The 26,942-nt window shown below is 38.1% G+C and overlaps 1 protein-coding gene across 4 annotated transcripts in view; it reads left to right on the top strand.

The window, feature by feature from the left end:
* The window catches only part of FHIP1A (FHF complex subunit HOOK interacting protein 1A), a 94,268-nt gene that overhangs the window by 50,263 nt on the left and 17,063 nt on the right, over window positions 1–26,942 (top strand). For all 4 annotated transcript variants that reach the window (XM_054204021.1, XM_054204023.1, XM_054204022.1 and 1 more), the window contains 5 exons: window positions 4,388–4,620; window positions 6,024–6,650; window positions 11,168–11,326; window positions 13,580–13,666; window positions 26,323–26,490. In XM_054204021.1, coding sequence (XP_054059996.1) covers window positions 4,519–4,620; window positions 6,024–6,650; window positions 11,168–11,326; window positions 13,580–13,666; window positions 26,323–26,490 — 1,143 coding nt within the window. In that variant the 5' untranslated portion in view covers window positions 4,388–4,518. The remainder of the gene's footprint in view (window positions 1–4,387; window positions 4,621–6,023; window positions 6,651–11,167; window positions 11,327–13,579; window positions 13,667–26,322; window positions 26,491–26,942) is intronic.

The raw sequence follows: 26,942 nt of genomic DNA, 5'->3' as shown, positions 1-26,942 counted from the left end.
TTGCTGCTGTGAGAATAATGTCTGTGTTTTCCCACTACTCCTAGGTTTCTGATCTGATAGCTGGGCTAGATGCAAGTGAACTTATCCCTCATCAACATAATTTTTGCTGCAGGCAAGTTGTTTTCAGCTAATGACTTAAATTTGGTATTTTTGTTCTTCATTTGATGCTTTGTATAGCCTGTTTATGATGACTTTGTGCAGCAGGAGTGGACATTGAGAATGAACTGTTAGACTGAATTTTACTGAGATGTTACTGTTTATCTCCAAGGGAGGAATGATTTTTTTCGTGATTCTTTGTTATTAAAGATGTAAGTGGCTTGAATTTCGTGATTTTATGTATGTGCAGTATACTGTTACGTGCAGGTTTTAGTTAGAGAACATAAATGCTGGAGATGAATTTGCTGTTTTACAGTTTGTCAGTCACATACTCCCAAAGATCTTTATCAAGCAATGGGGTAGTGTTTGTGCCTCTAATAACAAATCGAGTAAATGGATCAGACAGGATGCATGCAACATCAGCTCAAGGGAACCTTCCTAGAAGTTTTCTGTGGTCGGTAGCATAGACATTTCTAGAGTTAGCAACACTGAAAGCCCTTGCTGTTCTGTTCTTGTGTCATCTAACTCTGAAAAAGATATGATTTGAATCAAAATGCCGGCAGCTGCTAATGACGTGTGTATCCAAGAGCTCCCGGTGTTGTAATTTGAGTGTGCCCAAATCGGGACTTGGAAATAGCAAGAAGCTCTTAAATACTAAGGTCCCTTCCAGCTCTAACCATTCTATGAAATAGGACCTTATGGGACTTTGTGCAGCAGTTGAGGGGACACACCTGCTTGTCTTCAAGACTTCTTTCACATGGGCTATATCTGTTCTTTATATATGGTGGCTAGACTTAGGATATCCTTGTGTAGGAAAAGATGTCCATATTACAAGTGCAGACTGTAGCAGTCATCTGCTTAGGTAGTAAGCTGTTAACAGAGGCAGGACTTGAGTGTTCAGTAACATAGCGGTGGTTCTTACATAAATGTCAATAACTAAGTAGCACTTTTGTGGAAGGAGCTTTCCTACTGGACACGTAAACATAACAGTGTCTCTGTCACTGGATCTCTTGGCATCTTGCTGTGTTTTGAATGTGTGGTGAGAGATGTACCATTACTGTTCACTTCAGGTCTTCTCATAGCTGCAGAGAAGTAAGGCAGTATTTCAGGAGTGTGTAATGACCGAAACACCAGTAAGGAACCTCTACCCCCAAAAAGTATGTTTAGAGAGCTACAAGATAGAAGTATTTAAAGGAGGGTCTGATGGGGAGGGAGTGAGTACTGTCTTGAAGTTTGTGGAATAGAGTCTGAGGCTGGGATAGGAAAGATACATGAGGAAAAAAGAAAACTGTGAAGGCTAGGGAAAAGAGAATTAGAACAAATTAGAGGAGAAGAGAAGGTAACAGGTTAAATAGTACCTTGTGTGTGGGACATCCTAGAGCTCTTCATGCATCTCAAGAGTCTTACATGGCTGGTACTTGATTTTCATCAGCATTCTTGAAGAAAGCCATAATCTCCCTTGTTGTTGTTTACTAGCTTAAATAGTGGAGGCTGATCTGAAGTCTCCAATTCTACTCTTGGTATCATACTGGTGACAGAATTTGTCCTGTGATATCTAGATGTGTAATATCAGTTTCTTTTATTTAAATTGGTAAATAACATGTAAGGTCTACATTGAAACAACCTCTAACTTGTGAAGTCAAGCAACTTGTAAATTCCAGAATTGAGCTTGCCTCTGCTTTGTTAATTAAGTTCTCTTGCTGCACCTTATGATACCATCTTTAATTACACAATCACATTAGTTTTTCCAAAGCTGCGTGCTTCACTTCATGCGCAGGACAGATCTGCTCAAAGGGTGAATCGGGGCTGTGCAGTGAAGGACACTTTTGCCTGGAGGAGGCTGCTGAACTTTTACAGAAATGGGAAGATTTCCGTTTGAAGGGGAGGGCTGACAAAGAGGGAACTGGCAGGAAGTGGACAGGTTTGGATTATTAGGTATAGTATTAGGCAAACTACTTAGAGCAGGCTTTTTCTGATTGGTCTCTAACCGTGCATCTTGCTTTCTGAGTGTTTTTTGGTAGAAATGTTGAGCGCTCAGAGATGCAAGCAAAAGTCACCAGAAGCAGTGAATTGAACTGCTACCTACTTAACTTAATGGTACCTACTTGCTTATGTCAGTAACAATTAAAAAAATCCCAACAGATCCTAGGCCTCTGAATTGGGTTCTCAAATCTACTTGCTACTTAGATCTCTAATTATTATTATTATTTTTAATATTTTTTTTTCCTGTGCAGGAACATCAGTGATGTAGAAACAGTACTATTCATTTTTACAGGACTGTTTACAAAGTAGCAGTATACTGGTAGGTGCCTTCAAGTAAATGAACATATGAAGCGAATTGTTGGGAAGGAGAGTGCTTGAAAGTGTAACACCAGTGTGAGCATGGAAGAGGTAGGCAGGTGAGAAGTTTGAGTGGAGTAGGGGGGCAAGGCGTAGAGAGACTTTGATAATATTTTATAAGGGATTACTTCTGTTCCCAGTGTTGGCAGGCTCTCATGAGCTAATTCTCACTGGTTTGCACAATGCTGTCTAGTGTATCTGGTTCCATGTGGTTTATTATCTGGAGAGCAGCTTGATGGAGTGCCATCTTTGTTCTGGAAGTAGTGTTACCCAAACAGATAAACCATCCAGGATTTATGCTGGCTTCTCTGCACATGGGCTGTTTTATCTGCAAAAAGGATGAACTATATTGCATTAATTGTAGTGCGTGAGAGCGTTTAGAAAATCCATAGGAAATGCATCTTATGTGCTGTAAGCAGCAAGGGTTGCTTTGGGGAGGGGGGAGACACTGATCATGCAGTTGAATTTTGAACACATGAATTATACATACATAGATACAGGGGAATGCATAACCACCTTTTGCTTTTTGCTTGCTTCAGAAATCTTAATTAAGAGTTGTACCCTGTATGTTTTTGGAGGTTTTGAAAATGGCAAAAATTGGTGCTGCTTTTGAGACAGGCTGTATGCTTTGCTGTGCTAACACTTTCAAGAACGTAAGCAGAGCACACACGCAGAGATGTCCACTACAGAAAAAAGATTTTTAAGATGCACGCAGAGAAATACCTACTGTACAGGCAGAGTTGCCATATGGGCCGTGGTACAGAAATATCCTCATGTATTTCACTAAGCCAATGAATGTCCAGGGGCCCTGGAATCCTAATGAAGACTGGAGAAAAGGAGAGCACGTCAAAATGCAGTCTCCAATGAAAATAAAAATCTACTATGATTTACATGAGCTGGTGGAACTTGTAGTGCATTTGTTGTCTTCCTAAACTCTTTGTATGTTGGTGTTGTGGAGGCTTGGGTGGGTTTTGGGGTTTGGGGTTTTTTTTGGTGGTGGGTGTTTTTTTTGGGGTTTTTTTGGTGTGGTGGGACTTTTTTTTTTTTTGGTATGGTCCAAAATTGAATTAAATGAAAAGCCTGTTTGGTTTGCAAAAGCTTATGGAGGGGAAAAAAAAAAGGGGGGGATGGTGTGACTCAGATATTGGTGCTTGAGGGAATAATATGTTCTCTTAAGCCTCTCAAATATCTGTAAGGTATCTGCCTTTATTTCATTTTAACTTTCCCCCGCAGGTGTGCAACTACTTTGATACTCAGATATCTAGGATATTAAATAATGGATGAAAAGAATGTTTCAATGTTTGGTCTTATTCTCATAGTCCTTTAATATGACATCTCAATTTATTTGACTTTGGATACACGAAGGTTTTATCTTTTATGTTGTTTGGTTTTGGTTACTTTTGTATTGATACAGAGGGATACTTCTACTTGCATATGGTGTTCTACAGATGTTTTCAAGTGTTTATGATATGCTTTCTGACAGAAAACTTTTAAGTATTTGTAATTATATCTATTCATTAAAATATTGTTTAAAAATATATAAATACCTGTATTTTTTTTTTAACCTGTATAGCCTATGCAACACTAGTTACTAAGCAACTCTGAAAAGAGACATGGTCAGCTGGCAAAAATATCATAATAAGAACTAAAACTGTAGTGACACATGCATAAAATGTTTACTGTGTGAGCTTCTGTTATGCTTATTTATTTCTGTAGCACCTTAATTCAGTCACTGATCTCAAAAGTTTAAGCATTAGAAACTATTGCCATGAGGAGAAGTTTGAGAAGGTGGTTTCATATAACATGCTTTAAAAAAATTCCATCCTCAAGCTGAATTAAAAGAAAGAAGGTTTTAGTGTTCTCTGAGTATGGGGGTTTTCTGTTATACACTATAATCTGATGTGCATAGGTATATGTGTGTTTTAGTTTTGTTTGTTTTTTCTTTAAACAGATTTCTGTGGATACCAAAGCTCAAAACACACTATCGGTCTCATCACGATGCTTGAACAGCTGTAGCTAACTACAGGATTTTCAGAAGAAATCCAGCATGGCCTAGTTGGCTTGACCTTTGGAAAATTTATAATGTCTTCTGGAACCAGTATCAGCAAAAATCGGCAGGCTCCAAGCCTGCAGGGTGTTGACCCAGAAACATGCATGATAGTGTTTAGAACACACTGGGCACAGGTAATGTTAATTAGTTTTATTGATTTGAAGTAGGCTGCATTAATAGGAATTTGCTTCGTTTTTACTTTTGGAAAAATCCTGAATTGCTCAGGAACAAACATCTTTCATGCAGAATGTGGTAGATGACATTAAAACATTTTAAAACACAGAGGTAATTGATCTTTCCAAGGTATGGTTATCTGTTACTGTTCACACTTTGAACTCCAGATTTGAATCTAAAAGCGAAGTGGTAGGACATGGTGATATCTTTTGGAAGGCCTAGATCTTATAACTGCCTTTCCTAGTGATTCACTGTGACTTGGACGTTGTTGCAAACTTCTGTGCTTCCTTTCCTGTGCTGGTTAAGGCTTGCCTGGCTCTTGTAAAGTATATTAGACACATGGTGCAAAGCTGTATACAGTCTTGTTTATTATGGATAGGTGTAGATTATGCACTTCAGCATATTCTAAACATTGTTTGCATGTCATCAGGATTATAATTGCTTTTAGGCGAAGATGTTTTGCTCCGAGCACCATAATATAAGGTCTTATTTGCTGTAGTAATATGAATAACTAACAGTTTATGTAAAATTGATTTCTGTACTGCTGCTTTTGCTGTTTTTTGACTATCCTGAGAAGCAAGCCAGCCGAATGTTGGTGTTTCTGAGATGTTTCCAGTGTGAGAGGAGCCACTGTTCAAGAGCCACCTTTTCTCACTTAACTCTAACAATGTTGTCATGTTAAGTGAGCTGCTGTTCCTTTGCATTCTTGTAGCAATTATAATCCACAAAAGAGGTAAAGACAGTGGTTGTTTCACAGACAAGGAGCTTTATTGATCGCATACAGAACAGAATTTAACCCAGAGGTGTAAGTGCTGGGATGACAATTTTTACTCAATCCTAAATCTATAATGAATGTTGAAAGAGTATGTGGGCATCAGCCGCCATTTGGTATCATGTAAGATGTGGCAAGAAAAGATCAGCTCTGTGGGTTCCTGCCACTCTTAGTACTGCAAGTCATCTCGTGGTATTGATACTCCTGAGTACAGTTACTCTAGCTGACGAGCAGGCCCTTTGATTTCAGTCCTCTCTGACGAAGAAACTTACGGCAAACATTGAAACTCAGTTTCTGAAGGCTGAGGGAATCCAGTTTATCCGTACTCCAGAGAACCCCAAGTTTTCAGCAACAGGAAAAGTGGCAAATTTAGGTGCTTATAAAAGCTAACGAAAGCATTACATTTGGCATTGTACATGCCAAATGTGAAACTTTTAAATTTTTGAAAGCTTGACAGACAAAAACTAAAAGCATAAAAAGAGTTTGATATTTTTGTGTTAAGAATTTTGATTATTTTTTTTCCTTATAGGGGTAAGTGCATATTTTTAAAAAATATATTCAAATAACTGATCTGCATTTGTTTCTCTTTAGGTTCTGAAAATCTTAGAGAAGCATGATCCTTTGAAAAACACTCAGGCAAAGTACGGGGCAATTTCACCTGATGAGGCCAGCACTGTTCAGAATTATGTGGAGCACATGCTTTTCTTATTAATTGAAGAGCAAGCAAAGGATGCCTCAATGGGGCCTATTCTGGAGTTTGTGGTCTCAGAAAACATCATGGAGAAGCTTTTTCTTTGGAGCCTACGTCGAGAGTTCACCGATGAGACAAAAATCGAGCAACTCAAAATGTATGAAATGCTAGTAACCCAGTCTCATCAGCCTTTGCTACATCATAAGCCCATCTTGAAGCCTTTGATGATGTTGCTGAGTTCCTGCTCAGGAACAGCCACTCCAACGGTGGAAACAGAGTTGGTTGTCCTCTTGAACCAGCTCTGCTCTATAATAGCCAAAGATCCCTCCATTTTAGAACTGTTTTTCCACACCAGCGAGGACCAAGGAGCTGCCAATTTCCTCATATTTTCCCTGCTGATTCCCTTCATCCATCGAGAAGGAACAGTAGGCCAACAGGCCCGTGATGCGCTGCTTTTCATAATGTCTCTGTCTGCAGAAAACAACGTTGTTGCAAACCACATAGCAGAAAACACCTATTTTTGCCCAGTAAGTTGTTCTTCAGTGCTAAACTAGCTGTCTCCCCTGTATTCTTCTCATCCTTTTCTATAATTTTAGATAAAGATGTATTGTAACATGTTTGTTTCTGCTAACAGCTATTTCACAAATTGTCATACTCTTTAAGCCAGCCCTACTCCCAAACGCAGTCTTGCTCCTTGTTTCCAAACCAGCGCCTTGCACTTTTGGGCCAGTGCAAGTGTTTTTGCAGTCACGCAGTGAATTGAATTGGGAAACTGGTGGAGGTTATAGCAGAGCTTGGTGGGAGGGAAAACTGTTCTGTCTTACCGTGACGCCCCTGTGAGATTCTGGGTGTGAAGGGAATGAGAAATGGAAACAAGTTGTTCTGAAGCTGTTGTTTCTGGTGGCAGTGCTAGCTTAGGCGGACTATGCTTCCCACACTATAACATCAGTTCGACAGTTCAAAAAATAAGTGTGACAATAGTGTGAGTGTTACAGAAATCTAATATTTTTACAAGATAAAAGGGAGACTTGCCCTTTGTCACAGAATTAGACGTTTCTATGGCCATCCCAGGCAAACCACCCTCTTGCTATGTTGTAGTCTGTTACAAAACTTGGTAGTAGTGTTGCATTGTTAGATCTGGCAAATCACTCTTACTACATGAGTAGAAAACCTTTGCTGTTAACCAAGTAAATAGTCTAATTTACCAAACAAAGTTGCCATACAGCCATTCTAAAGCAGAATGAATGTGACAACACCTACTTCTTCAGGCCTTATGACAAAAATCAGTTTGAGATCTGCAATGGATGGGTTCAAAACCAGATATCATTCTGTAGAAGAGCTGCTCTTGTGTGCCAGTTTGTTTGACTGATTCTTTTATCTTCTGCTTCTCTTGCATTTTAGTTTAATAAATGCCAGAAAAAAATGGAGGGGAACCCCATATAGCTACTAAAGCAGAGAGCTTTAGAGCACACTAGAATCCCTGCCTTAAGCATTAGTGCATGACAACTGTTTCAGCCATGGGTTTCCGTTTCCTCTGAGATTGCTGTGTCCTTTGAGTCGTAGGGCAAAGCCAGGTTTGCAGACTGGAGGAGGCCTACAAGTTGCAAAACAAAACTTGTAAATAGTTTCCTTTGTCAGTTGTAAATATTGCATCAAATTTCTTGTGCTGAGAGACTTTAGTTGACCTTGTCTAATAGATGCTGCTAAAGAATATGAACTTGATTCTCAAACTGTCCCTGAGACAGATACTATTATTGGATCCATGCTATAACTTCCATAATTACATCTTCAAATTAATTAAAAAAAAAAAAAGCAGCCTTTCTACACTGAAGATAAAAGCCAGCTCTATTAACCTTCAAACAGCAGGGAGCCGTGATTGACAATCATTCTAATTAGGAAGGCTTCTTGTCAAAATGTGCTAAAATGAGACTTTCTGAACAGTAATGAGACTGGCCTAAGTCTATAATAAAACTTTATTGCAGTGACATAGAATTAGCTCGCTAGCACAAAATCTTTGAATTTGTATGATGAGCTGAAGGAACAGGTTTTGTTCTGGTGCAAGATTCAGTAGGTGTCAGTGGCATTGCTTGCATACCATTCAAATCAGTGCAAAACAGCTAGTGCAGTCCTGTGCTGATACGAATGGCATTTGGGTGGCACTGTGGTGGTGATGTCTCTGGTTCTGGGGCGGAATTGGTTGGTAGCATATAGGGTTTTCTTTGCCATGCCTTATTGCATAGTATAGGTGTGCCCTGGGATGGAGTCTGGTCATAAATCTCTGCTGCTTTGTATACCTGAATCAGTGCTAGATATGTGCCAAAGTGAACCTGAAGGGTTTCTTGATGTTATTTTTTGAGCTAACTTTTGTTAGCAGCTTTTTAAAACTAGGTTGTCCATGGTACTGAGTATTAAAGCAGGAGGAAGTATGGCTCTGCAATGTCCTTGAAAAGTTGAGGCTGCACAGAGGTAGAAGGACTGTGGATGTGGGAGGAAAGGGAACTATTAAAGGGAAGGAATTGGCCAGGTAGCGATTGATTATGTATTAATGACACATTTTAATCATATAATGTGTCTGAGATAACAAATCATATACTCAGTCAGTGTCTTCTGTGAGTCAAGGGAAAGTAAATAAATCAAGGAGACTGGTTTGCAGAGAGACTCGTGACTCGATGGTGAGAAAGAAACTGTTGGAGGTGCTTGTAAAAGTAGATGAGCATGTAGGGTTGACTTGACAAATATTGTGAGAAGTTTAAAAGAAAACTGCTCTGGGGAAAACAGAAAATAAAACGAATTTTGCCCTCCCAGGATAAGGACTCATTCATTTCTTTTCCTTTCAGATTTTTTTTTTCACTGATGTCTATCATTTTACCGATTAAAACTCCATAATATAGTCTATATATATGCATTACTTTATATGTCTGCTTATAGAATGTGAAGAGTTCTGTTAGTAATTTCAAATGGTAATCCTGTTTTATACCATATACTTCTATGAAAATTTTCAAATGTTTTTTACCTAAGAGGTGAAATTGCTTCCAGTGGCTATTCTCTGTCTCAGAGCTTTAGAAACATAATATCACAAAGAGCCATTTGTGTTGTACTTTATAGCAAAAATAAGTGCTTTTTAAACTTTACAGATTTTAGCAGCTACATCTGTCACTTCTTACTTCAGTAAGTCAGACAAACTAAAGAATCCTTCACTTCAAGACGTTGACTGGTAGTGAGTTCACTGCTCCTTTTAGTGGAGAGTAGAATGTTTGTTCAAGGTCAGTGTCTTGTGCTTAAGGACTAAACTTCCACATGAAGAAGAAATGTGGATAGTATGCAGCTCTGATAATCAGATTGTTTACTGAGAGGGTAAGTATGCGTTTATGAATAGCAATTAAATTTTAAGCAGGCAATGGAAAATTAAGTGTGCATTAATTAACAGGCCGCAGAACAAAAGAAACTCAAGTTGTCTTCAGAGTTTTTTCCTTCCTAGGATCGTCTGAAGCTTGGGTTTGGGAGTGTAAGTGTGTGGTTTATGTATAAGTAGTTCTATAGGCCTCATAAGTTTTTCCGAACTTTTTGCTTTGAGCTCTTCCACCGTGAGACAAAGGCGAAAAACCTTCTGGTTATAGAAGAATGTGACTGTGTAAGATTTGCTCAACAGCTTTAGCTTCTTAGTTTCTCCAGCATCTTTCTTTATACATCTATGTATACATGTGTATAAAAAAGTAGCACAGTGTGCTAAAGCGGTGAATTTTCCACAGTATTCCCTCTTCCCTTAAGGTTTGGCTTAATTGTGTATGCCAGAATAAACCCATCTTCAAAATTATGTGATTTAGGGATGGAAAGCATCCAGAAAGACAGCCTTTGTCTGACTGGATGAGTTAGCAATTCTAATTTGTTACGCTTGTATATGATCAAAACCTGAATCCCCTTCACTGAACTCTTGGTCTTTGACCTGCACATTGTCTGCTGTTTGTTTCCTAATAGATAAAGGAGTTGTGTTTCATCAGAGCTTTGACTGTCTAGCCCTGTAGATGCCAAGCAGCCCTTTGTAGAAAGAGGAAGAATTCTTACAAGAGTCTGTTGAATGAAAACTAAAAAGGCTTCCATCAGGCTGACTCTTAATGATTCCATTAAAATGAGGATCATCTTAAAAATTATGCTGAAGTTGTGTAAAATCATGTCAGAAGGACAAGAGTTGAAAATAATATTTAGAAAGTTTCCAGCTTCAAATAACTTTAATAATTAAAAACTTGATCTGAAATGATGAATACTCTAGATATATTCAGTAAAATTAAAAAAAAACCCCACAAACCTTTTTGGAAATACGCTTTTTAAATTGTAACTAAAAATACAATCTTGTGCTTCAGTATAAATTGTCTGTAAGCCTTACTATGACTGGAAACAATGTCTATACCGTAACTTATTTCAGGCTTTTTTATTTCTTCCCTTCCAAATAAATAAGACAAGAAAATGAGAAATTACGAACAGTTAGAATTTTTAATTTTTTTTTAAGAACAGCTGAGCTCAAGTGCCTAGGAATGAAAGTCAACATATATCTGTGGTCTATATGAGGCTGAACTGCATTTTTATTGATGGGGGCACTTTCCCCCTCCATTTCTAATATTTCCTATTTCCATGTGGAATCACTTCATATATGCACGTGTAAGCAGTAACATTCAAATCACCAACGAACGACAAGCTGTAGATAGATGGCAATGATGGCTGCTTCTGGAAGGGACTGAAGGAAAATGTAAAATGATTTTACAAGTATTTAAAAGAAAATATAATTTAGGATTTAAAAAAAAAAAAAGGCAACCTGCTTTTGCCCATCACTTTCTCCTAAATACCAGCTCTTGAAAGAAGTTATTATATGGAATGCTCTTTAAAATATTAATGTCTTTCTGTTACAGGACTCTTTCAAAGGGAAATTAAATTAATCTCAGCACTCTTTTATGTTACTAAAACTAGTAAGAGAAAAGATTTGTGGCATTGCCATTCAAGCAGATGGACAGTTGGAAAGTCAACTTATTTCTCTCCTGTTTTTGAAATACAGGTATTAGCAACAGGACTAAGTGGCCTCTATTCATCTTTGCCTACAAAGCTGGAAGACAAGGGAGAAGAGTGGCACTGTCTGCTGGAAGATGACTGGCTCTTGTCACCAGCCCTTGTACAATTCATGAATTCCCTTGAATTTTGCAATGCTGTGATACAGGTAATGGAGCAGAGTTGGACTATCCTTTTGAAGTAGTATTTTTTTATATATTCTGCAGAAGTTTGTAAATTATAGAGATTATTTACTTCTATTAATGGCATGGACTTTTTAAGTTACTCTAAAATAAGCTACATATAAGATGTATATTTGTACATTTGTAATATGTATATTTGTGCTGTTTGTCCTGGTTTATGAGGATGAATTAATAGGTTTTTTAAGTGACAAATGTTTCAAATGAAAGCAGTAGAATTTTGTGGTGGCTTGATATTTCATTATGTAATTGAGAGGATTTTTTGTTTTAAAAAAATAAATAAATGTTTATTGTATTTTAGTACCACTGTTGATACTAAAAGTAAAATGCCTTTACATGTTGGAAAATTTAGTCTTTATATATTTAAACATTGAAAAATATTCTGTCTTTGTCTAAGCTCTCATAATGGCATACAAAAGAAAATAGTCTGTTTTGCCTGTTGGTGAGTAATGCATAGAGAAAGCTTTCCAAACAGAGTTTAGGTATCCTCCTAGAAATATAAATTCATTTTAGATTGGCCTGTTTTGAATCCAGTCTCTGTTCTTAATGATTATTTCTTTGTTAGATTATTTTTTTTTCTGGCTTTGATCCCTTACTATTTGTTTTTCCTCTGATCTAAATGGAAAATGAGATTCTTTGTCTTTTTATATTGTTTTTTAAGGCTAGAAAAGCCTATAGAACCTTTGTCCGGTATTTTATTAAGCATGATATAAATTCTACAGAAACTGTGGATTTATGTGTTACTTGAAGAAATGTGCTGAATAGGATTGATAATTTAGTCACATTTACTGTTAAATAAAAGATATGTTTTAGTGAGACGTGTGCAAAATACAGTAAAGCAACTGATTGACTATTAAAGCATTGAACAAACGAAAATAATAATAGCTGTCATTCTTTAAATACAATATACAAGATTTTTATCATGCATGTTTAAACATGAAAAGGAGATAATATTAATTTTGGTGTCTAAGCAGGATTTTTCTGCAGATCTACATTTGCAGGACGTCATATTTGACACCTTTTTTAAAAAAAAATGATATAAAGGTTACTGCAGACAAATTAAAGAAGAACATATTATTTTAAAGCTGCTTTTCAAATAAACTCAGAATGGTTAAGGATCTTCAACTGACATGCAGAAAGAGCAGTTCCTGTCTGCTGCTTGATTGTGTCTTTATAGTCTTTCATCAGCTGGATTGAAGGCTCAATTACTGCAGGAATTTTTGCTTTGTGCATGGAATGTTTTTTGTGGTGTGGCTTGGTCTGTGTTGACTCAAAAACTTTGGCCAGAGATTAAAAAGGGACAGTGTAGCCAAGACCTCTTGCCATTTACTACTTTTTCCCTGGATAACAGCATAGGAAGGGAAACCCTTCTTCTTCCCCTTTACAGAGTAAGGGTTACAAATTAAAGGAAGCCTGGGAAGAATTGCAAGTGGGAGAATGTATTTGTGGCCATATGTGGGCTGTGACATTCCAGTCTCTATGTGAACTTCAAACAGAATACATTAACTTAGAATGTTTCTGGATCTAATTTTTTTTTTCACTTTTATCAAATTTCTTTTAAATGCTTGAACTGATAATATGTTTTCTTTGTGAAAACAAAATGAATGCTTAATTATAAAAGTAGATTTTTAGCTTCTACTAACAGTTCATTTTTTAAAGCTCCTAACCGACCTATCGAATGAATAATGTAGGTTTTGTTTTCACCTCTGTTTGTTTTACAGTGGTTGGGAGAAGGGCATGTGAACTGTATGTTCTTACCCCATAGCTAGAGAGCGCTTTGGTTTACCTACTCTTGAACAGTTCTTGAGCAGCTGTTCTGCTTTTTCTTCTTGTATAAAAGGACAGGTTAACAATTGCAAATCCACCTTCAAATGACCCTGACGAGGTTGGAGGAGCTAAATTTAGAATCTCAGATCTTTGGTGCATGGGTATACACACTTTTCTGTCCATCCATTCATCTTTGTCAGCATACAGGGAGACTGAAAAGCCCTGTTCTCTAAATTTGACAGGCTTACTGTAATTAAACACAGTTTGTGTATTTCTTTGAAGAAGGAAAAATCTTTAAGAACCTCAATCATAGCAAATGTTGGTGAGAATGGCAAATGAACATGTCTTGTTAAATGGGCAAGGGTTTTGGTAGTGGATAATAGTAGCCTCTGCCTCATCTTTTTTTAAATCTCACTGGAACTGTTCTGTGTCTTTCTCTTCCCCCATCCTTTTAGGTGGCACATCCCTTGATACGTAACCAGCTTGTGAATTACATTTACAATGGATTTTTGGTGCCAGTAATGGCTCCTGCGCTCCATAAGGTCAGTGGTGTATGCAAGCATGACACAAAGTAATAACGGACAAAAGCATTATGGATGATCTCTGTGCAAAAGATACTGTTAAATGTACTGTCAGTAGTGACTTCCGTACAACTGAGTAAGTTTCTAGGCTGGCTTTCCATCTTTTTATTACATGCTTTCTGTTTACACTATACAGATTATTAGGCAAGATGTAGTTATTTCTGAAAATATTTAAAATTCTTAAGTGAAGTGAAGAACCAGAATATTTTTGTTGCACTGGGCTGACATGTCATCAAAAAAGCAGTGACCTTTTAGACAATATTTCATCATGACAGATGTTTCCATGAGGACTTTTTTTTTTCCCAAATGAACATTTTTCCAAAAGGAAAATGCCCACGAGGAAAATGTTCAGTCAAGAAATATTACGCTAATTTTAGCAAAGTTGGTATTGTTTGGTACTTCCTTATCACAGTTGGTAGAGCTATTTTCATAAAGTGGAGAAGAAATGGAGTTTGGTATCAATTTTGTAGTGCATTAAGGTGCAATTTATGTTGCTTTGAAGAAAAAGAATCCATTTTTCTTTGAATTTTAGGGGTTATCCTTTGCAAAATATGTCACTGATACTGGGGAATTACTTAATTTTTTTTTTGTCAGTCTGCAGGAAACTGTATTTCCAACTGTTGCAGAACACGTCAATTAACAGTTTTCATTACCCTGTAAAAAGAATACCTTGTTTGAGGAGAAAAAGTAGAAATTGCTGAGAGTAAAGATCCACCAAAAACTGCTAGGAGAGGACTAATAATTACTTTTCAAAGGTCTACTAAATTTTAGTTCGCCTGCCAAGCAGAAAGCTCTGCACCTGTTCCATTTTCTGGGAGGCCAGTGAAACACCGTACCTTGCTTTCTAGTCCAGGACTTGTCTTAGCAGTGCACACAATTCTTACTGGTAAGTAGTTGCTTACCAAGAAAGTAATAAACAGTATAGAATCTTCTTCAATTATTTGACAGACCTCAAACGTTTGATAACTTGGCAAGGACTGAAATAAAATTTTGCTGCAATCCAGATCAAGGCTGTAGTCTGTCATTGAGATCACCTCCTTACCTGGGAGTAATTTTTTGTATTTCTGTATGTTTTCTCAATTCTGTACCAAGACTGGGAATTAGAATCAGAAGTGAAAAAGCTAACCAGCCTTAGGTAAAGGTTATGAATAACAAGGGAGATATCAGAATGTACCTGTGGGATTCTGGTCTTAGTGGGTCCTGTTTTTACCTCTGAAGTACTTAAGACAAATTTTAGGTTTTTTTGAATGCTACCATGCTGCTGAATGTCATGCTTATTGGTCAGTAAATCTACTAACCCCATATTGGGTTGATTATTTCCCTGTTGATGTTACTTAAATCTTTTAAAGCATGCTGTTCTGATTAATTTTTTTTTATGTGATGTAAATCTTGTTGAACCTCATTTATACTCTGAAATTGGGTGAAATCATAGTTCTCTTGAAAAGGGAGATGTTGGGTGCTTGCATACATGAGTTTCAAGTCTAGATCTTTCCTGAACCCCGACATTCTGTTTGGTGCCTTGTTCTTCCAGTAATAAACCTTTCCTTGATTAGTGTTAAGTTTGACTTTTTCCTCTTTAAAAATTTACTTATGTGTATACTTCAAATGCATTTAATGGAGAAGATGGATTGCACCATCTAGTGGATCTGATACAAGGCTCTCACGTATGTGAGACCAAAACTCCATAGCAAAAGGAAACGCGTAAATAGAGGCACACTTGACCTCTTTAGTCTTTCTGTGCTGTGCCCCCCATTAATTTAACAGAAAATAAATATTTTACATCTTTACCTTTGGGACAGATGTCTATGCGCTAAGACAGATAAATATGCTGTAACAGCTCTTCATACATTAAAACGATTTCTAGTTGCCATTGAAAACATTAATGCTAAGTTGAGGAGTATGCTTTGAAAACTGTTTCATCCATTTGGGGACTTAAGTGTTGTAATTAACCTTTAGGTTGAGAAAAAATGGCGAAGGGCTGAAATGAGAGAAAGGCCAGATGCACCATGGTGGTTTTTAAACAGAAGTTTTCTCATTAAACACAATGCTAAATGGATCTTGATTTTTCTTTTAAACTCAGTGAAGTTGGTTTAATGTGCTAAGTCTACTTGTGGCTGAAGATTTTAGTTTTTATTCAGTCATTCAGTTTGGGTTGTTCTCACTCGTTCTGGTTTATGAGCTCAAATACAATGAAGAGTGGAGCATGGTATAAATACCTGATTAGGAAGACAGATCTATGGAAAGTGAAAGGGAGGGGTGGTAAGAAGAGATGATAATTATTGGTCCATCTTTGTAAGGTGTTCCTATAAATCTTATTTCTAGAATTTAACTGGTATGGATCAGCTGCTTCTCATAACTCTTGGTGATAGACATGGAAGAAAGGAAGGGAGTCCAGACCTCATGTGGCATTCAAGCCTTAACATCCCATATCCAATCTGGCACCCATGGTTATACGTTAATGCAAAAATCGGAAGGGAGATGAGCTGGCTCTGCTCTTGAATGACTGTTGGGTAGGCATACTACTTCAGACCTGTTCTCTCTGTACTATATTCTAGTTTTTCTTTTGAGGAAAAAATTGCTCTGCAGCAAGACACAGACTTGCGTTTATTGTTTTTTGCAAAGGAGCTCCAGTCAAGAATGGAGACATCTAGGAAAGAAGTCTTCAGTCTTTGCTGTTCTCAATGTGATAGTACTTGATTTCTGTTTAAAACAACAGCAGCAACATAAACAAATCATGGTAACATGACTTCTTGTCTGATCACCAAATCAAATTTAGTTGATTCAAGTATATAAAATAAAATAAGCCAAACAGTTGTACAAGCACTATTAGATAAATTGTGTGGGTAATAATCTTAGTCCCTCATGGAGTAACAGCAACATCAGTTTGCCTTTGCAGCTGATTCTATTTAGATATGAGCAAAATGTCTGGTATGAGGAGGTTTACTCACTTCTGGATTAAAGCTAAGCCTATATTGTAGATGATAGATGCTGGCCAGTCTCTTCCTTCCTTCTGTCTCTTCACAGAGTCGCAGACTGGCTGAGGCTGGCAAGCATCTCTGGAGATTGTCCTGTCCAACTGTCCTGCTCAGAGCAGGGTCAGCTAGAGCAGGTTGCTCGAGGATGTGTCCAGTTGGGTGCTGAATATCTTCAAAGCTGGAGATGGCACAGTCTCTCTGGGCAGCACTGTTCTAGTGTTCAACTACCCATACAGTAGAAAAGTATGTGGTCTTTGTTTGCTTTTTTTTTCCCCCCTAATGTCCAGTTGGAATTTCGTGGATTTCAGTTTGTGGCCCATTTCTTCTTGTCCTTTCACTGGGCACCAATGAGAAGAGTTTGGGTCCATCTTCTCCGCTCCTTCCCAGCAGGTGTTTGCACACATGGACAAGATCCTGCCTGAGCCTTCTCTTCTCTTGAACATTCCCATCTCTCTCAGCTCCTCCTTGCATGATAGATGCTCGCTCCCATCCCATAATCATCTTTGTGGGTCTTAGCTGGACTTGCTCCAGTATGTTAGTGTGTCTCTTGTACTGGGGAGCCCAGCACTCTCGGTGTGTCTTACCAGTATTGAGTAAAGGGGAAGGATGCCGTGCACTGACCTGCTAGTAATACTCTTAATGTAGCCCAGGAGGCTGTGGGTCATCTTCACCACAAGGGTGCATTGTTGGCTCATGGCCAATTTTTTGTCCACAAGGACCTGCAGGTTCTTTCTTGCAAAGCTGCTTTCCAGCCAGTCAGTCCCCAGTGTGTACTTGTGCCTGGGGTTATTCTTCCCCAGGCGCAGGGCTTTGCATTTGTGTTACTGAACTTCATGAGGTTCCTGTTTGCCTCTTTCTTCAGACTGTCAAGACCCCTCTGAATGGTGGCACAGCCATCCAGTCTATCAACTACTCCTCCTAGTTTGGTAACGTCTACAGACTTGCATGAGGAGGCATTCTATCTCATCATCTTGGTCATTAATGATGATATTAAATGATATTAGCCCCAGTGTAAGCCCCACTGGCCTCTAGCTGGACTTTGCTTTGCTGATCACAGTCCTTGGAGATCAGCAGTTCAACCAGTTTTTGATCCACCTCACTGTTCACTTATCCAGTGTGTTCATAATTTTGTCTATGAGGATCTTGTTCAAGAGACAGTCTTGAAAGCCTTGCAAGATACATGATATCAACTGCTCTCCATTTATCCACGGAGACGGCCATCTTATTGTAGAAGGCTGTCAGGTTGGTCAGGCTTGATTTCCCCTTCGTAAATCCACGCTGACTACTCCCAGTCACCACCTTCTCCTTAATATGTTTGGAAATGGCCTCCATGAGGTTTTAGTCCATCCCTTTTCCAGGGATCAATGTGAGGCTGACCAGTCTGTAGTTCCCTAGATTGTCCTTCTTGAAGACTGGAGTGAAATTTGCTTACTTTTTGTCCTCAGGAACCTCCTCTGGTAGCCACAACCTTTCAAAAACCAAGAGTGGCCTTGACAGTCGGGGATGCAACCGATGAGGCCCCACATACTTATGTATGTCCAGTTTGCTTAAATATCCCCTAACCTGATCCCCCTCCTCTAAGGATAAGTTTTCCTTGTTCCAGACTTCTACTCTCATCTTAGGGACCTGGGGCTGCTGAAGGCAAATCTTGCCAGCAAAGACCAAGGTGAGGAAGGCATTAAGTACTGTGGTTTTTTCCATGTATTTTGTCACTAGGTCCCCTTCCCCATTCAGCAGCGGGCTCACATTTTTCATAGCCTTCATTTTGCTGCTGAAGCCCTGCTTCAGCTGGGCTTTGGCTTTCCTCATCCTTTCGCTGCGCACCTAGGCAGTTTTTCCATATTCCTCCTGGGTCACCCGTCCCTGCTTCCGTCTCTTCCTTTTTATGTTTCAGTTTTGTGAGGAGCTCCTAGTTCATCCATGCAGACCTTTTGGCTCCTTTCCTTTTCTTCTCCTAACTAAAACTATCAGACTATCAAACAAGACCTTTGGTAAAAGTAGCACCAGAGTTCTGGTAAGTAGAATTTCAGTAAAAATAGTTCAGTATTTCAGTATGTGGTCCAAAGCTTTGAGATATGGATATGTGTGATCTTGAAATGTCTGTAACGTTTATGGAACTATGTTGTAAGCTCTGCCTTTTCTTTTCACTTTTGCAGCTTGTCTCCCTATTTGTACTTACTATGTACACAGTGCAGTGTGTGAATGAAACACTACAAGAGTGTGGAGGATAGAGAGAGATGTGTTTCTATGAAAAAATCAGGGGGTGGGGAGACCAATATATTTTGCTTGGTGTGATTTTTATGGCTCTATCTGAGGAAGCTAGTATGGAGTTGAAAAAAGAATTCACTGGTTCAGGTTTTTTTCCAGTTAAGGAAGTTTCAAATTGATTGGGCTGGCTAGCTGGCTTCAAAAACCTGTTTTTCACAGTGAGCTCTGTGAAGGTTATTTACGTAGCAGATACACTGCAATGTGCTTAAATAACCCAAACATTCTCAGGTTTATGACTCCCTAACTTCTTTTCTTAAAGATAAGTATTCTAAATATAGCATGTTCTTGTAGCCTAATTTATACCTGGTCTGTACTAGTCTGTTGTCACTTTGTGTGGCTTATCCCACCTACACATGTAACGAGCGACTGACAAATATGTTCATATCTCAGAAGCTGCATGTTGCTGAACGGGTAGGCAGAGCCCAGATTTATATTATGTAGCTAGGGATGTGCATTAACTGGCTGTGCTGGATAGCCCTGTCTTGGCCTTTGGTTGTCTGGAGCTTATTACTTTTTATAAAAAGAGTTGCCTTTCTCCCCTTCTGACATCTAAGTTTCTTGAGACAATGAAAAAAGTGATTCAGTGACATTGTTCAGGGAGGTTTGCCTTTATGCAAGGACACAAATTCCATATTTCTGTACAAATTCAGTTAAAAGCAGGAGGAATAAAACGTTTTGTCCATAAAGATGCAGAGCTGGAGAAAAGGTTAATTTGGTAGTTTTCTTTTTGTAGTAACGATCCATGATTTAAATATTTGCGCAAACAATATTTTATTCTTTCTGGTGTAAGTGTCTGGGATTTGAGAAAATTAAGACTATCTGGCAGAATCTCTTCTTAATTTAAGACTGATATTTTTTGATTGCATGTCAGTTACAACTTGAAATTATGCAATTCTTTACGTTCTTCCCTAGGTTTTGGTACTTAGGAAAAAAAACTCTTGTGACAAGGTGTAATTCTGCTCAGGCACAGATCCATACCGTTAAATTTCTGTGACATATCTCATTGGCTATTTCTTGCTTCGCTTTCAAAATGAACGTTTTGGAGCTCTATCAAAAAAAATGTGAGTTCTTCTGGGGTCAAATAATACAAGGGTCCGAGTAATTAAATCAAGCTAATTTTCTCTTCAGTTAAAACCTGGTCGAAATCCCAGGGTGAATCCAGAATAACCCTACCAAAGTCTAAGTTCTGCTAGAGGTCATATTGCCTTGTTCTAGTCTTTATGTATTTGGTAGTAGAAAGTGCTTATTTACCTTATTCTTTTAGGTAGTTGTAGCGCTTTTGTAGAAATCTGATCAATTAAATCCTTTTGAGAAGGTCTTTAATATGTATATATTTTGCAGTCAAAACCATGGGCTAGATAATTAGAAGCCACGCTGTGGTATATATAAATATTATGCTACCTCTGATACAATTCAGATTGGTTATATACATCTCTTTCCTGTAAGTGTTAAATTAAATTAAAATTTAATTTTCATTTGGCATTCAGACAATTTGGGTGACAAAAATAGCTATTCAGAACATCTTGAGTGTTTATGTAATTTGTGTTGTTTCAATTTATTGAAGATAGTGCTAAAAATTTGACAAATTATATTATAAAAGCAAATTTTCAATGTCTTAGCATTTACTGCTATACTACATGGCATTTAATTGCTAACTGTGATATAATTATTTTTCTACTTGGAAGGCTTGTTTTAATCTGAATAATGGAAAATTGTACCAGCTATTTAGTGTAAAACGTTGCTGTTGGCCAAGTGAACAGAACCGCTCTGTGGAAGCGCTGACACGGTCCTGTCAAATAAGCTCTGTCAAATGGACCTCAGTTATATTGCGCACTAACCCATCTAAACGAAAACCTCTAACATGGTATGCAACTGTGATAATTCAATAATACTTGCTTGATGATTGCACAGCTCAGCTAGGGGGAAATGACCTGTAAATTATACCCCACAGATTAGAAGGAGCATCTTTATAAATATCCTACAAGACTGTCGGTTCCGTTTAGAAATAATACCATCTTTCACCTCAGTGAAAAGCATTTGGGCAGCTGCTGTAATAGGTGTAAACCAAGTGTTACTGGAAAACTTTGAATAGTCTTAAGCTTTGGAGAAGCCCATCAATAGATACAAAACTTAATTTTACTGGCTATGGAGTGGATATATGTTAAAGGTGCCTTTCACTTTTTGCATCAAACGCTGAAGTTGAATTGAATTTTAACCTGGTATGAACTGAAGCCGTTTATAAATGTAAGCTGAGGGAAGTCGAAGCAGTTCCAGTTTTCTGGTTCCCCCAGTGTGCAAACTTCCTCTGTCCCTGATCCCGCGCGTTGCCCCTGTCTTTTGCCAGGACAACTGTTACGTTATGGGAGACGGATTGAGTTTAAAGCTCGCCTTTACTTCCAGGATAGTTTTAACCTGAATCAATTCCCTGAGTCAATTCACTGTACGGTGAATTGAACCATGAACCCTTCTGCAGGGGGCAAGAAGCTGACAATGAAGAGAAAGGAGAAGAGAATGCGAATGGTTGGGTTTGTTTGTTTGTTTTATCAGTGAGGTGGGCTTATTCAGGTTTAAACTGCTCATGGATCTAGAGGATAAGTTCTGATAAGAACATTCATGGTCTCTTCATAGGAAATGCGAAATCCTTGTAAGGAAGGAAAATGTGAAGGAAAGGAGGAATCATGATAGCCATATTCCTGTAAGAGGGCATGAAGCTGTAAATTAGAAAATATATTGTGTGGCTCCCAAGGGAAAATAGCCAGTAATAAGGAATCAGTGCAATTGGTCTAACATAGTGAGTGTAATATATTAAACTGAACTCGCAATGACGGTAATTTCTGGCTCTTTGCTATTACTTGGCACAGTGACTTGTAAAAGCTGGATCTCTTTACAGTGTTCTGCCTCACCATCTAATCAGTCATCAGAGGAGGCAAGAAAAGATTTGCTAAAAATTATTACATAATTAGAGAAGGGTATTACAAGGCTAAAAGTGGCTTTCTGTTTTCAATAATCTCTAATCAAATATCTCTCTGGCTATGAAGACTCTCAGGTAGTCCCTCTTGCAGCAGATTATATTTTAAAAAATATCTTTAACAACCGATTGTTATATAGAAAAACATGTGCATGAGGTTTTTAAATGGTATCTTTAGACAGACACTTTAAATTTATATGTATATTGAAAGAAAAAATCCAACAACTTTTAATTGTTACCACTGTGGATAATGAAAATAGAAATTATAGAATACTGGTCTGATTAATGCAATGAATGGATTTTTCTCATTTTTCATTTTCAGTCCTGCAATTTTATCTTAGGAGTAGAGATATCCCTGGCCTTTAGCATTAGTAGAAGGGATCTAATCCAGGGGATGCTGCTGGGGGGGGTTTATTTTTGCTTTTTGTGGCAGTGGTGGATTTTAGTATTGCTGCAATACCTTTATCAAAAATATAGCTTGAAATTTACTTTACTTAACAAAGGGCTTTTCTGGAAAACTACCATGTCTTAATTTAATTTAATTTTACCCTTTGTTATGGTATTTTTCTTGGTACATGAATTATCAGAGGTGAAGAATTTTCAAATTAAATATCAGATTTGTGGATGTATGGAAGTTTTGGCTTGTTTTTTATTATTCTTTCAAAGTTATTCAATTCTGAGGGCTAGCTAAAAGCTTACAAATTATACTGTAATCAATGTTTACAATGATATAAAGTTTTTGTAAGGTGCCTCAGGATCTGACTGTAGTGGACATGCTTGACATGGTTAGTAAATGGTTTGTTCTCTGGGAGCGTTTGTTCCTTTGTTGTTTACCTAAGTAATAATTTGAATTTATTAGAAAGGATTTCCCTACTTTCCCCAAATCTGTCTCATGAGACATTAGTTTAAGACAACCAGCAGGTAGTCTGAATGAAGCTTAATATCGTGGCTTTGGTATCTTAGAAAACAGATCTTTGATAATAACTGCACAAATTGAATGAGTCTTTCTGAGTATACATAATACACTTTCAACACTCAGTGTATTATGTATAATGCAATCTGTAGAATAGGTTTACAGAGTTAAAAGGGGTTTTGCTAAGGCTGAATTTTGCCTAGTGTAACTGATTTTTCCAACATCCTTCTGTAGTTAATTGCAAAAAAAGTGAGTTCTCCAGAGGCTCATTCAGAGCTGGCTAATGTGTCCCATTGAGTAAAAGGAAAATTAGCCTCATGGAGCTAAAATTAGCCATTTTGAATACTTCTTTAGGTGCCTCAAATCTTCAGAAGTTACACTTACTGTCAGATATGGTAAAAGAGAGATGCAGACCCAGAACGCAAGGTGGCAAAATAAGATATAATTGTAAAAGCACAGATGTCTGCTTGCTGGGTTAATTGATCTTTTTTCCGAAGGTGCTTTCTGCATCGGTGGCTTTCATTTCAAATGTCAAAAAGCAGTATTTTTGTTTGATTTCCTCTTGTGAGGAAGCAGAACTCTGCTGGTTTGTAAGGACAAGTTGCGCACAAAGGTGCACTGAGAGCGCACTGGAACTTCTAGACCATGATAGCATTAAAATTGCTTGTACAGCATTAACTTGCCCGTTTTTTGAGTGTTGCACAGTGAGCTGCGAAATAGATCCTAGCTTCATTTATTGTGAAAGTTTGAAGGAGTGTTGTGGATTAAGGCAGTGTGTTTTCACTGAAAAATGAAAAGTGTCTTACAAATCCATTTAAATCTTGACAAAACTTAGTCTTCTTCCCTCTTTCTCAGAAAATGGTTAAGCAGATTCAGCAACCTCTTTCCTGAGAAGAGCTAAAAATTAAGTGTAGTGTGGCACCCTGCTCAGAAAACTTTGATTCAAATAATTAAGATTTAACAAGGTTATTAGTAACTCATCTGTGAACTGTTTGAGCGTCATTAATCATTAGTTGGTCCTTCTGGCTCAGTTTAGTGGCATCAGTGAAGTGCTGGTGATAGTAAATATGATTTCTTTTTTTGTCTAGTCCCCGAGCTGTTAGGAGCACTGAACATGCTCTCAGAATTGAACATTTCTTTTCTAAAATAGTCTCTAGGTGGCTTTCTTCTGCTCTTTGTTTCATTCATGATATGCACTCTGAAAATAATATGATGCAAATGTAGGATGAGTTGTCCAAAGATCATCCGTTTCAGAAAAAGGTCACTGCCCTTGTGAATCTGCTGGCTTTTCTTGCTTTCATATATAGCTTCACTATTTTATACATATACATAGGCCCATTCCTCTGCTGTCAGCCAACAACTGTGAAACCCGCAGGCCAAGAACATGCTTCCTTTTCCCCATAAGGGATGAAGGAGAAGTGACACAGAGAGATAATGATGTATTACTTCTGTCTGGCCTTTCCTTGGCAGAGGGTTTAAGCTCTTCGATGAACTGGATGCTATCATAATGATGTCACATGATGGATTTCTTGGGCTTTGCTTTTTACGGTTTGCTGCTATAAAAAACCAAAACAAAAAAAGCCAGTCCTCAGGGCAACAGTCAGCAGCTTTCATCAGAAGGTGATTCTTTTTTACCCCACATGTCCCCACGCCTTTTGACTGTTGCAAAAAACAAAAGAATCTTGGATCCAACCAGAAATAATTTCCTTTGTTTCACAACCCTGGCTCCAGGTTTTTTGGTGGTTGAAATGTGGGAGTAGTCCTATAGAAAAGCATATGTATGTGCATAAGAGCGTTGGTTTTATCATATGTGCAGTAATAAGAATTTGAGTTAGGGCTGTAGCCACAGTGCTAGTTCTGGCAATTTGTAACTTTGGGGTGCTTAACCTAGTAACTTTTTCACTTGACACTTGTGGGGGAAGGAGGAGGAATGAATTCATAAACTGTATTCTGAGTTGGAGTATGTGTTAAGAGCTATACTCTCATTTCTGGTTTTGGTAGCACTGAACATACAACTACAGATCTAGAAAATACGTCTAGTTGTTGCTTCCTTAGCCTTACAAAGTTCACAGATCCCATGAAAGCATGCCTCATTCCTTTCCGTTCCCTGTTATATTTCAGTGCTTGATTTTGACCAACCTTACTGCAGTAAACCAAGAAGGTGAACTTATTTCCCGTTCTAGTGAAAAATTCCACTGCAGCTACTTCACTGGTGCTTTTTTTCTAATGCCAAAATGAGCTAGTAGCCCACTGTTTGTTTTAAGGAGGGTGTAGCTGAGTACTACAATAAAGCCTCAGAAGGAGAGTGAATCCATGACCTTAACTTTAGAGTTTCTCTGTGCTCTCCTCATTGGTACCCCCTCTCCATAAGGTCTGCAGGCTGCATACAGCATTCCTATGTTCTGTGTAACCAGCCAGAAGCAGCTTGTGATCTTAAATGCTTTAAAGAGAATGTTTGCAGCATGACATTACTGTGTACGTGGCTAACATGCAGCATAATGGAACAGGGATTTTAATAATTACAGCATGTTACGTAAATGCTGCCCTTCTGAGTATTTTCTAAATCCTCTTAGCTCTTAAGTGACAGCTTTGATTCTTTTTTTTAATAAAATCGGTCTTTTCATTTATCCAGCTAAGTTTGGTAAACAAAAGATGTTTAATGCTTCCTTTCATATAGGCAGATTCTTGTATTTAAGGGTTTATCTTTGTGCACTTAAGCTTTTATTAGGTTCCTGGGTAACTATTTTTAAAAAGCTGACTTTGCAACAGCAATGCATGGTGCAGAGGTGGCCTTTGGAATTTTCTGTGCTTTGCCAGTGCATACTGTGAATAGATAAGCTTCAAAGGATTGCCATAAGCAGAACAGTGTGGGTTATGGTATGCAAATGTTGCGTGGATATTTGAGTTGTGTTTTGAACAAATAGTCAGTAGCGAAAATTTTGGGATTTGGTTTGTGTGTGTATGTATGTATATTAAAAATTAAGTGATGTAAATTGAGTATGTATATTAAAAATTCTGGATAGCTGTGGGGATTTTTCCTTCATAGCTCTAGAACCAAAGGTAGTTTGTACCATGCTTTGATTGTGCCCTGTCGTTTATTTTTAATAAAGTGATAGGTGCCAGGCATTCACAACATCTGAAAATGCTTCTGAAGGATGACAGAAGTGTGATGCAAAAGAGATGACATGGGCAGAAAGGTGGTGGGGAGCTTCTAACTTGATTTGGTTCTTTGTATTTCAGTATGTGTGAGATTTGGGGTGTCACTTTGGGGGAGGGTTTTTTTTCCCTGGGGAAGCAAGACATAAGAAATGGGTTCAAAATGCCTGTGAGTCATTCAGAAGCATCCTTTTTGCAAATTTAAAAGCAAAGACCTCGATGTTTTTCTGGCAGTGCTATGTATGGAGACAGAGCGTTTGCCAGTGTACAGATGCAGAGGATGGATGGATATTTTGTGTGTGCAGTATGTTTGCATTAACATTATTTTTGCTTGTAGGTGACTGTGGAAGAAGTGATGACTACTACTGCATACCTGGATCTCTTTTTGCGTAGCGTTTCAGAGCCAGCACTCCTCAAGATTTTCCTCCGGTTTATTTTGCTGCATCGACATGAGAATGTGCATATCCTAGATACACTTACTAGTCGAATCAACACGCCATTCCGGGTAAGACAAGCAGGAAGGAAGTTCAGGTACTCAGCATGGATGTAGGTTAAATATTTAAACAGGAGATTCCATATACTTAGTGGGTATCTGTTTAACTAGGAATTTTCTCCCCCCACCCAAACGTGTGATTTCTTCACCCTCCCTCAATTTTGGGTTTTTTTTTGTGTGTGTGTTTGTGTGATTACATTTATCTACTGCTATACTAAGTTGATAAATGTGTGAAGTGGTTTCACACATACAGGAAATGAGATAGAGGGACATGAGGGCTTCTGGAAGTCTGGATTCTGTTAGAAGATTAAAGGTAAATTTGGAAGCATTTTTATTCTGGATACTGCTGAATTAGTGCCGCCATAGATAAATCACCCTGGGACTTATAAATATACTTGTGGTGAGGAGCGTTTTTGATCTCTGGAGTTTTGCCAAGCAACAAGCATTTTCAAATAGTCCTTGTG

This window comes from Rissa tridactyla, chromosome 5, assembly GCF_028500815.1.
Source record: "Rissa tridactyla isolate bRisTri1 chromosome 5, bRisTri1.patW.cur.20221130, whole genome shotgun sequence".
NCBI lineage: Eukaryota > Metazoa > Chordata > Aves > Charadriiformes > Laridae > Rissa > Rissa tridactyla.
Note: the sequence above shows the minus strand (reverse complement) of the source record. Positions and strands in the feature narration are given on the sequence as shown.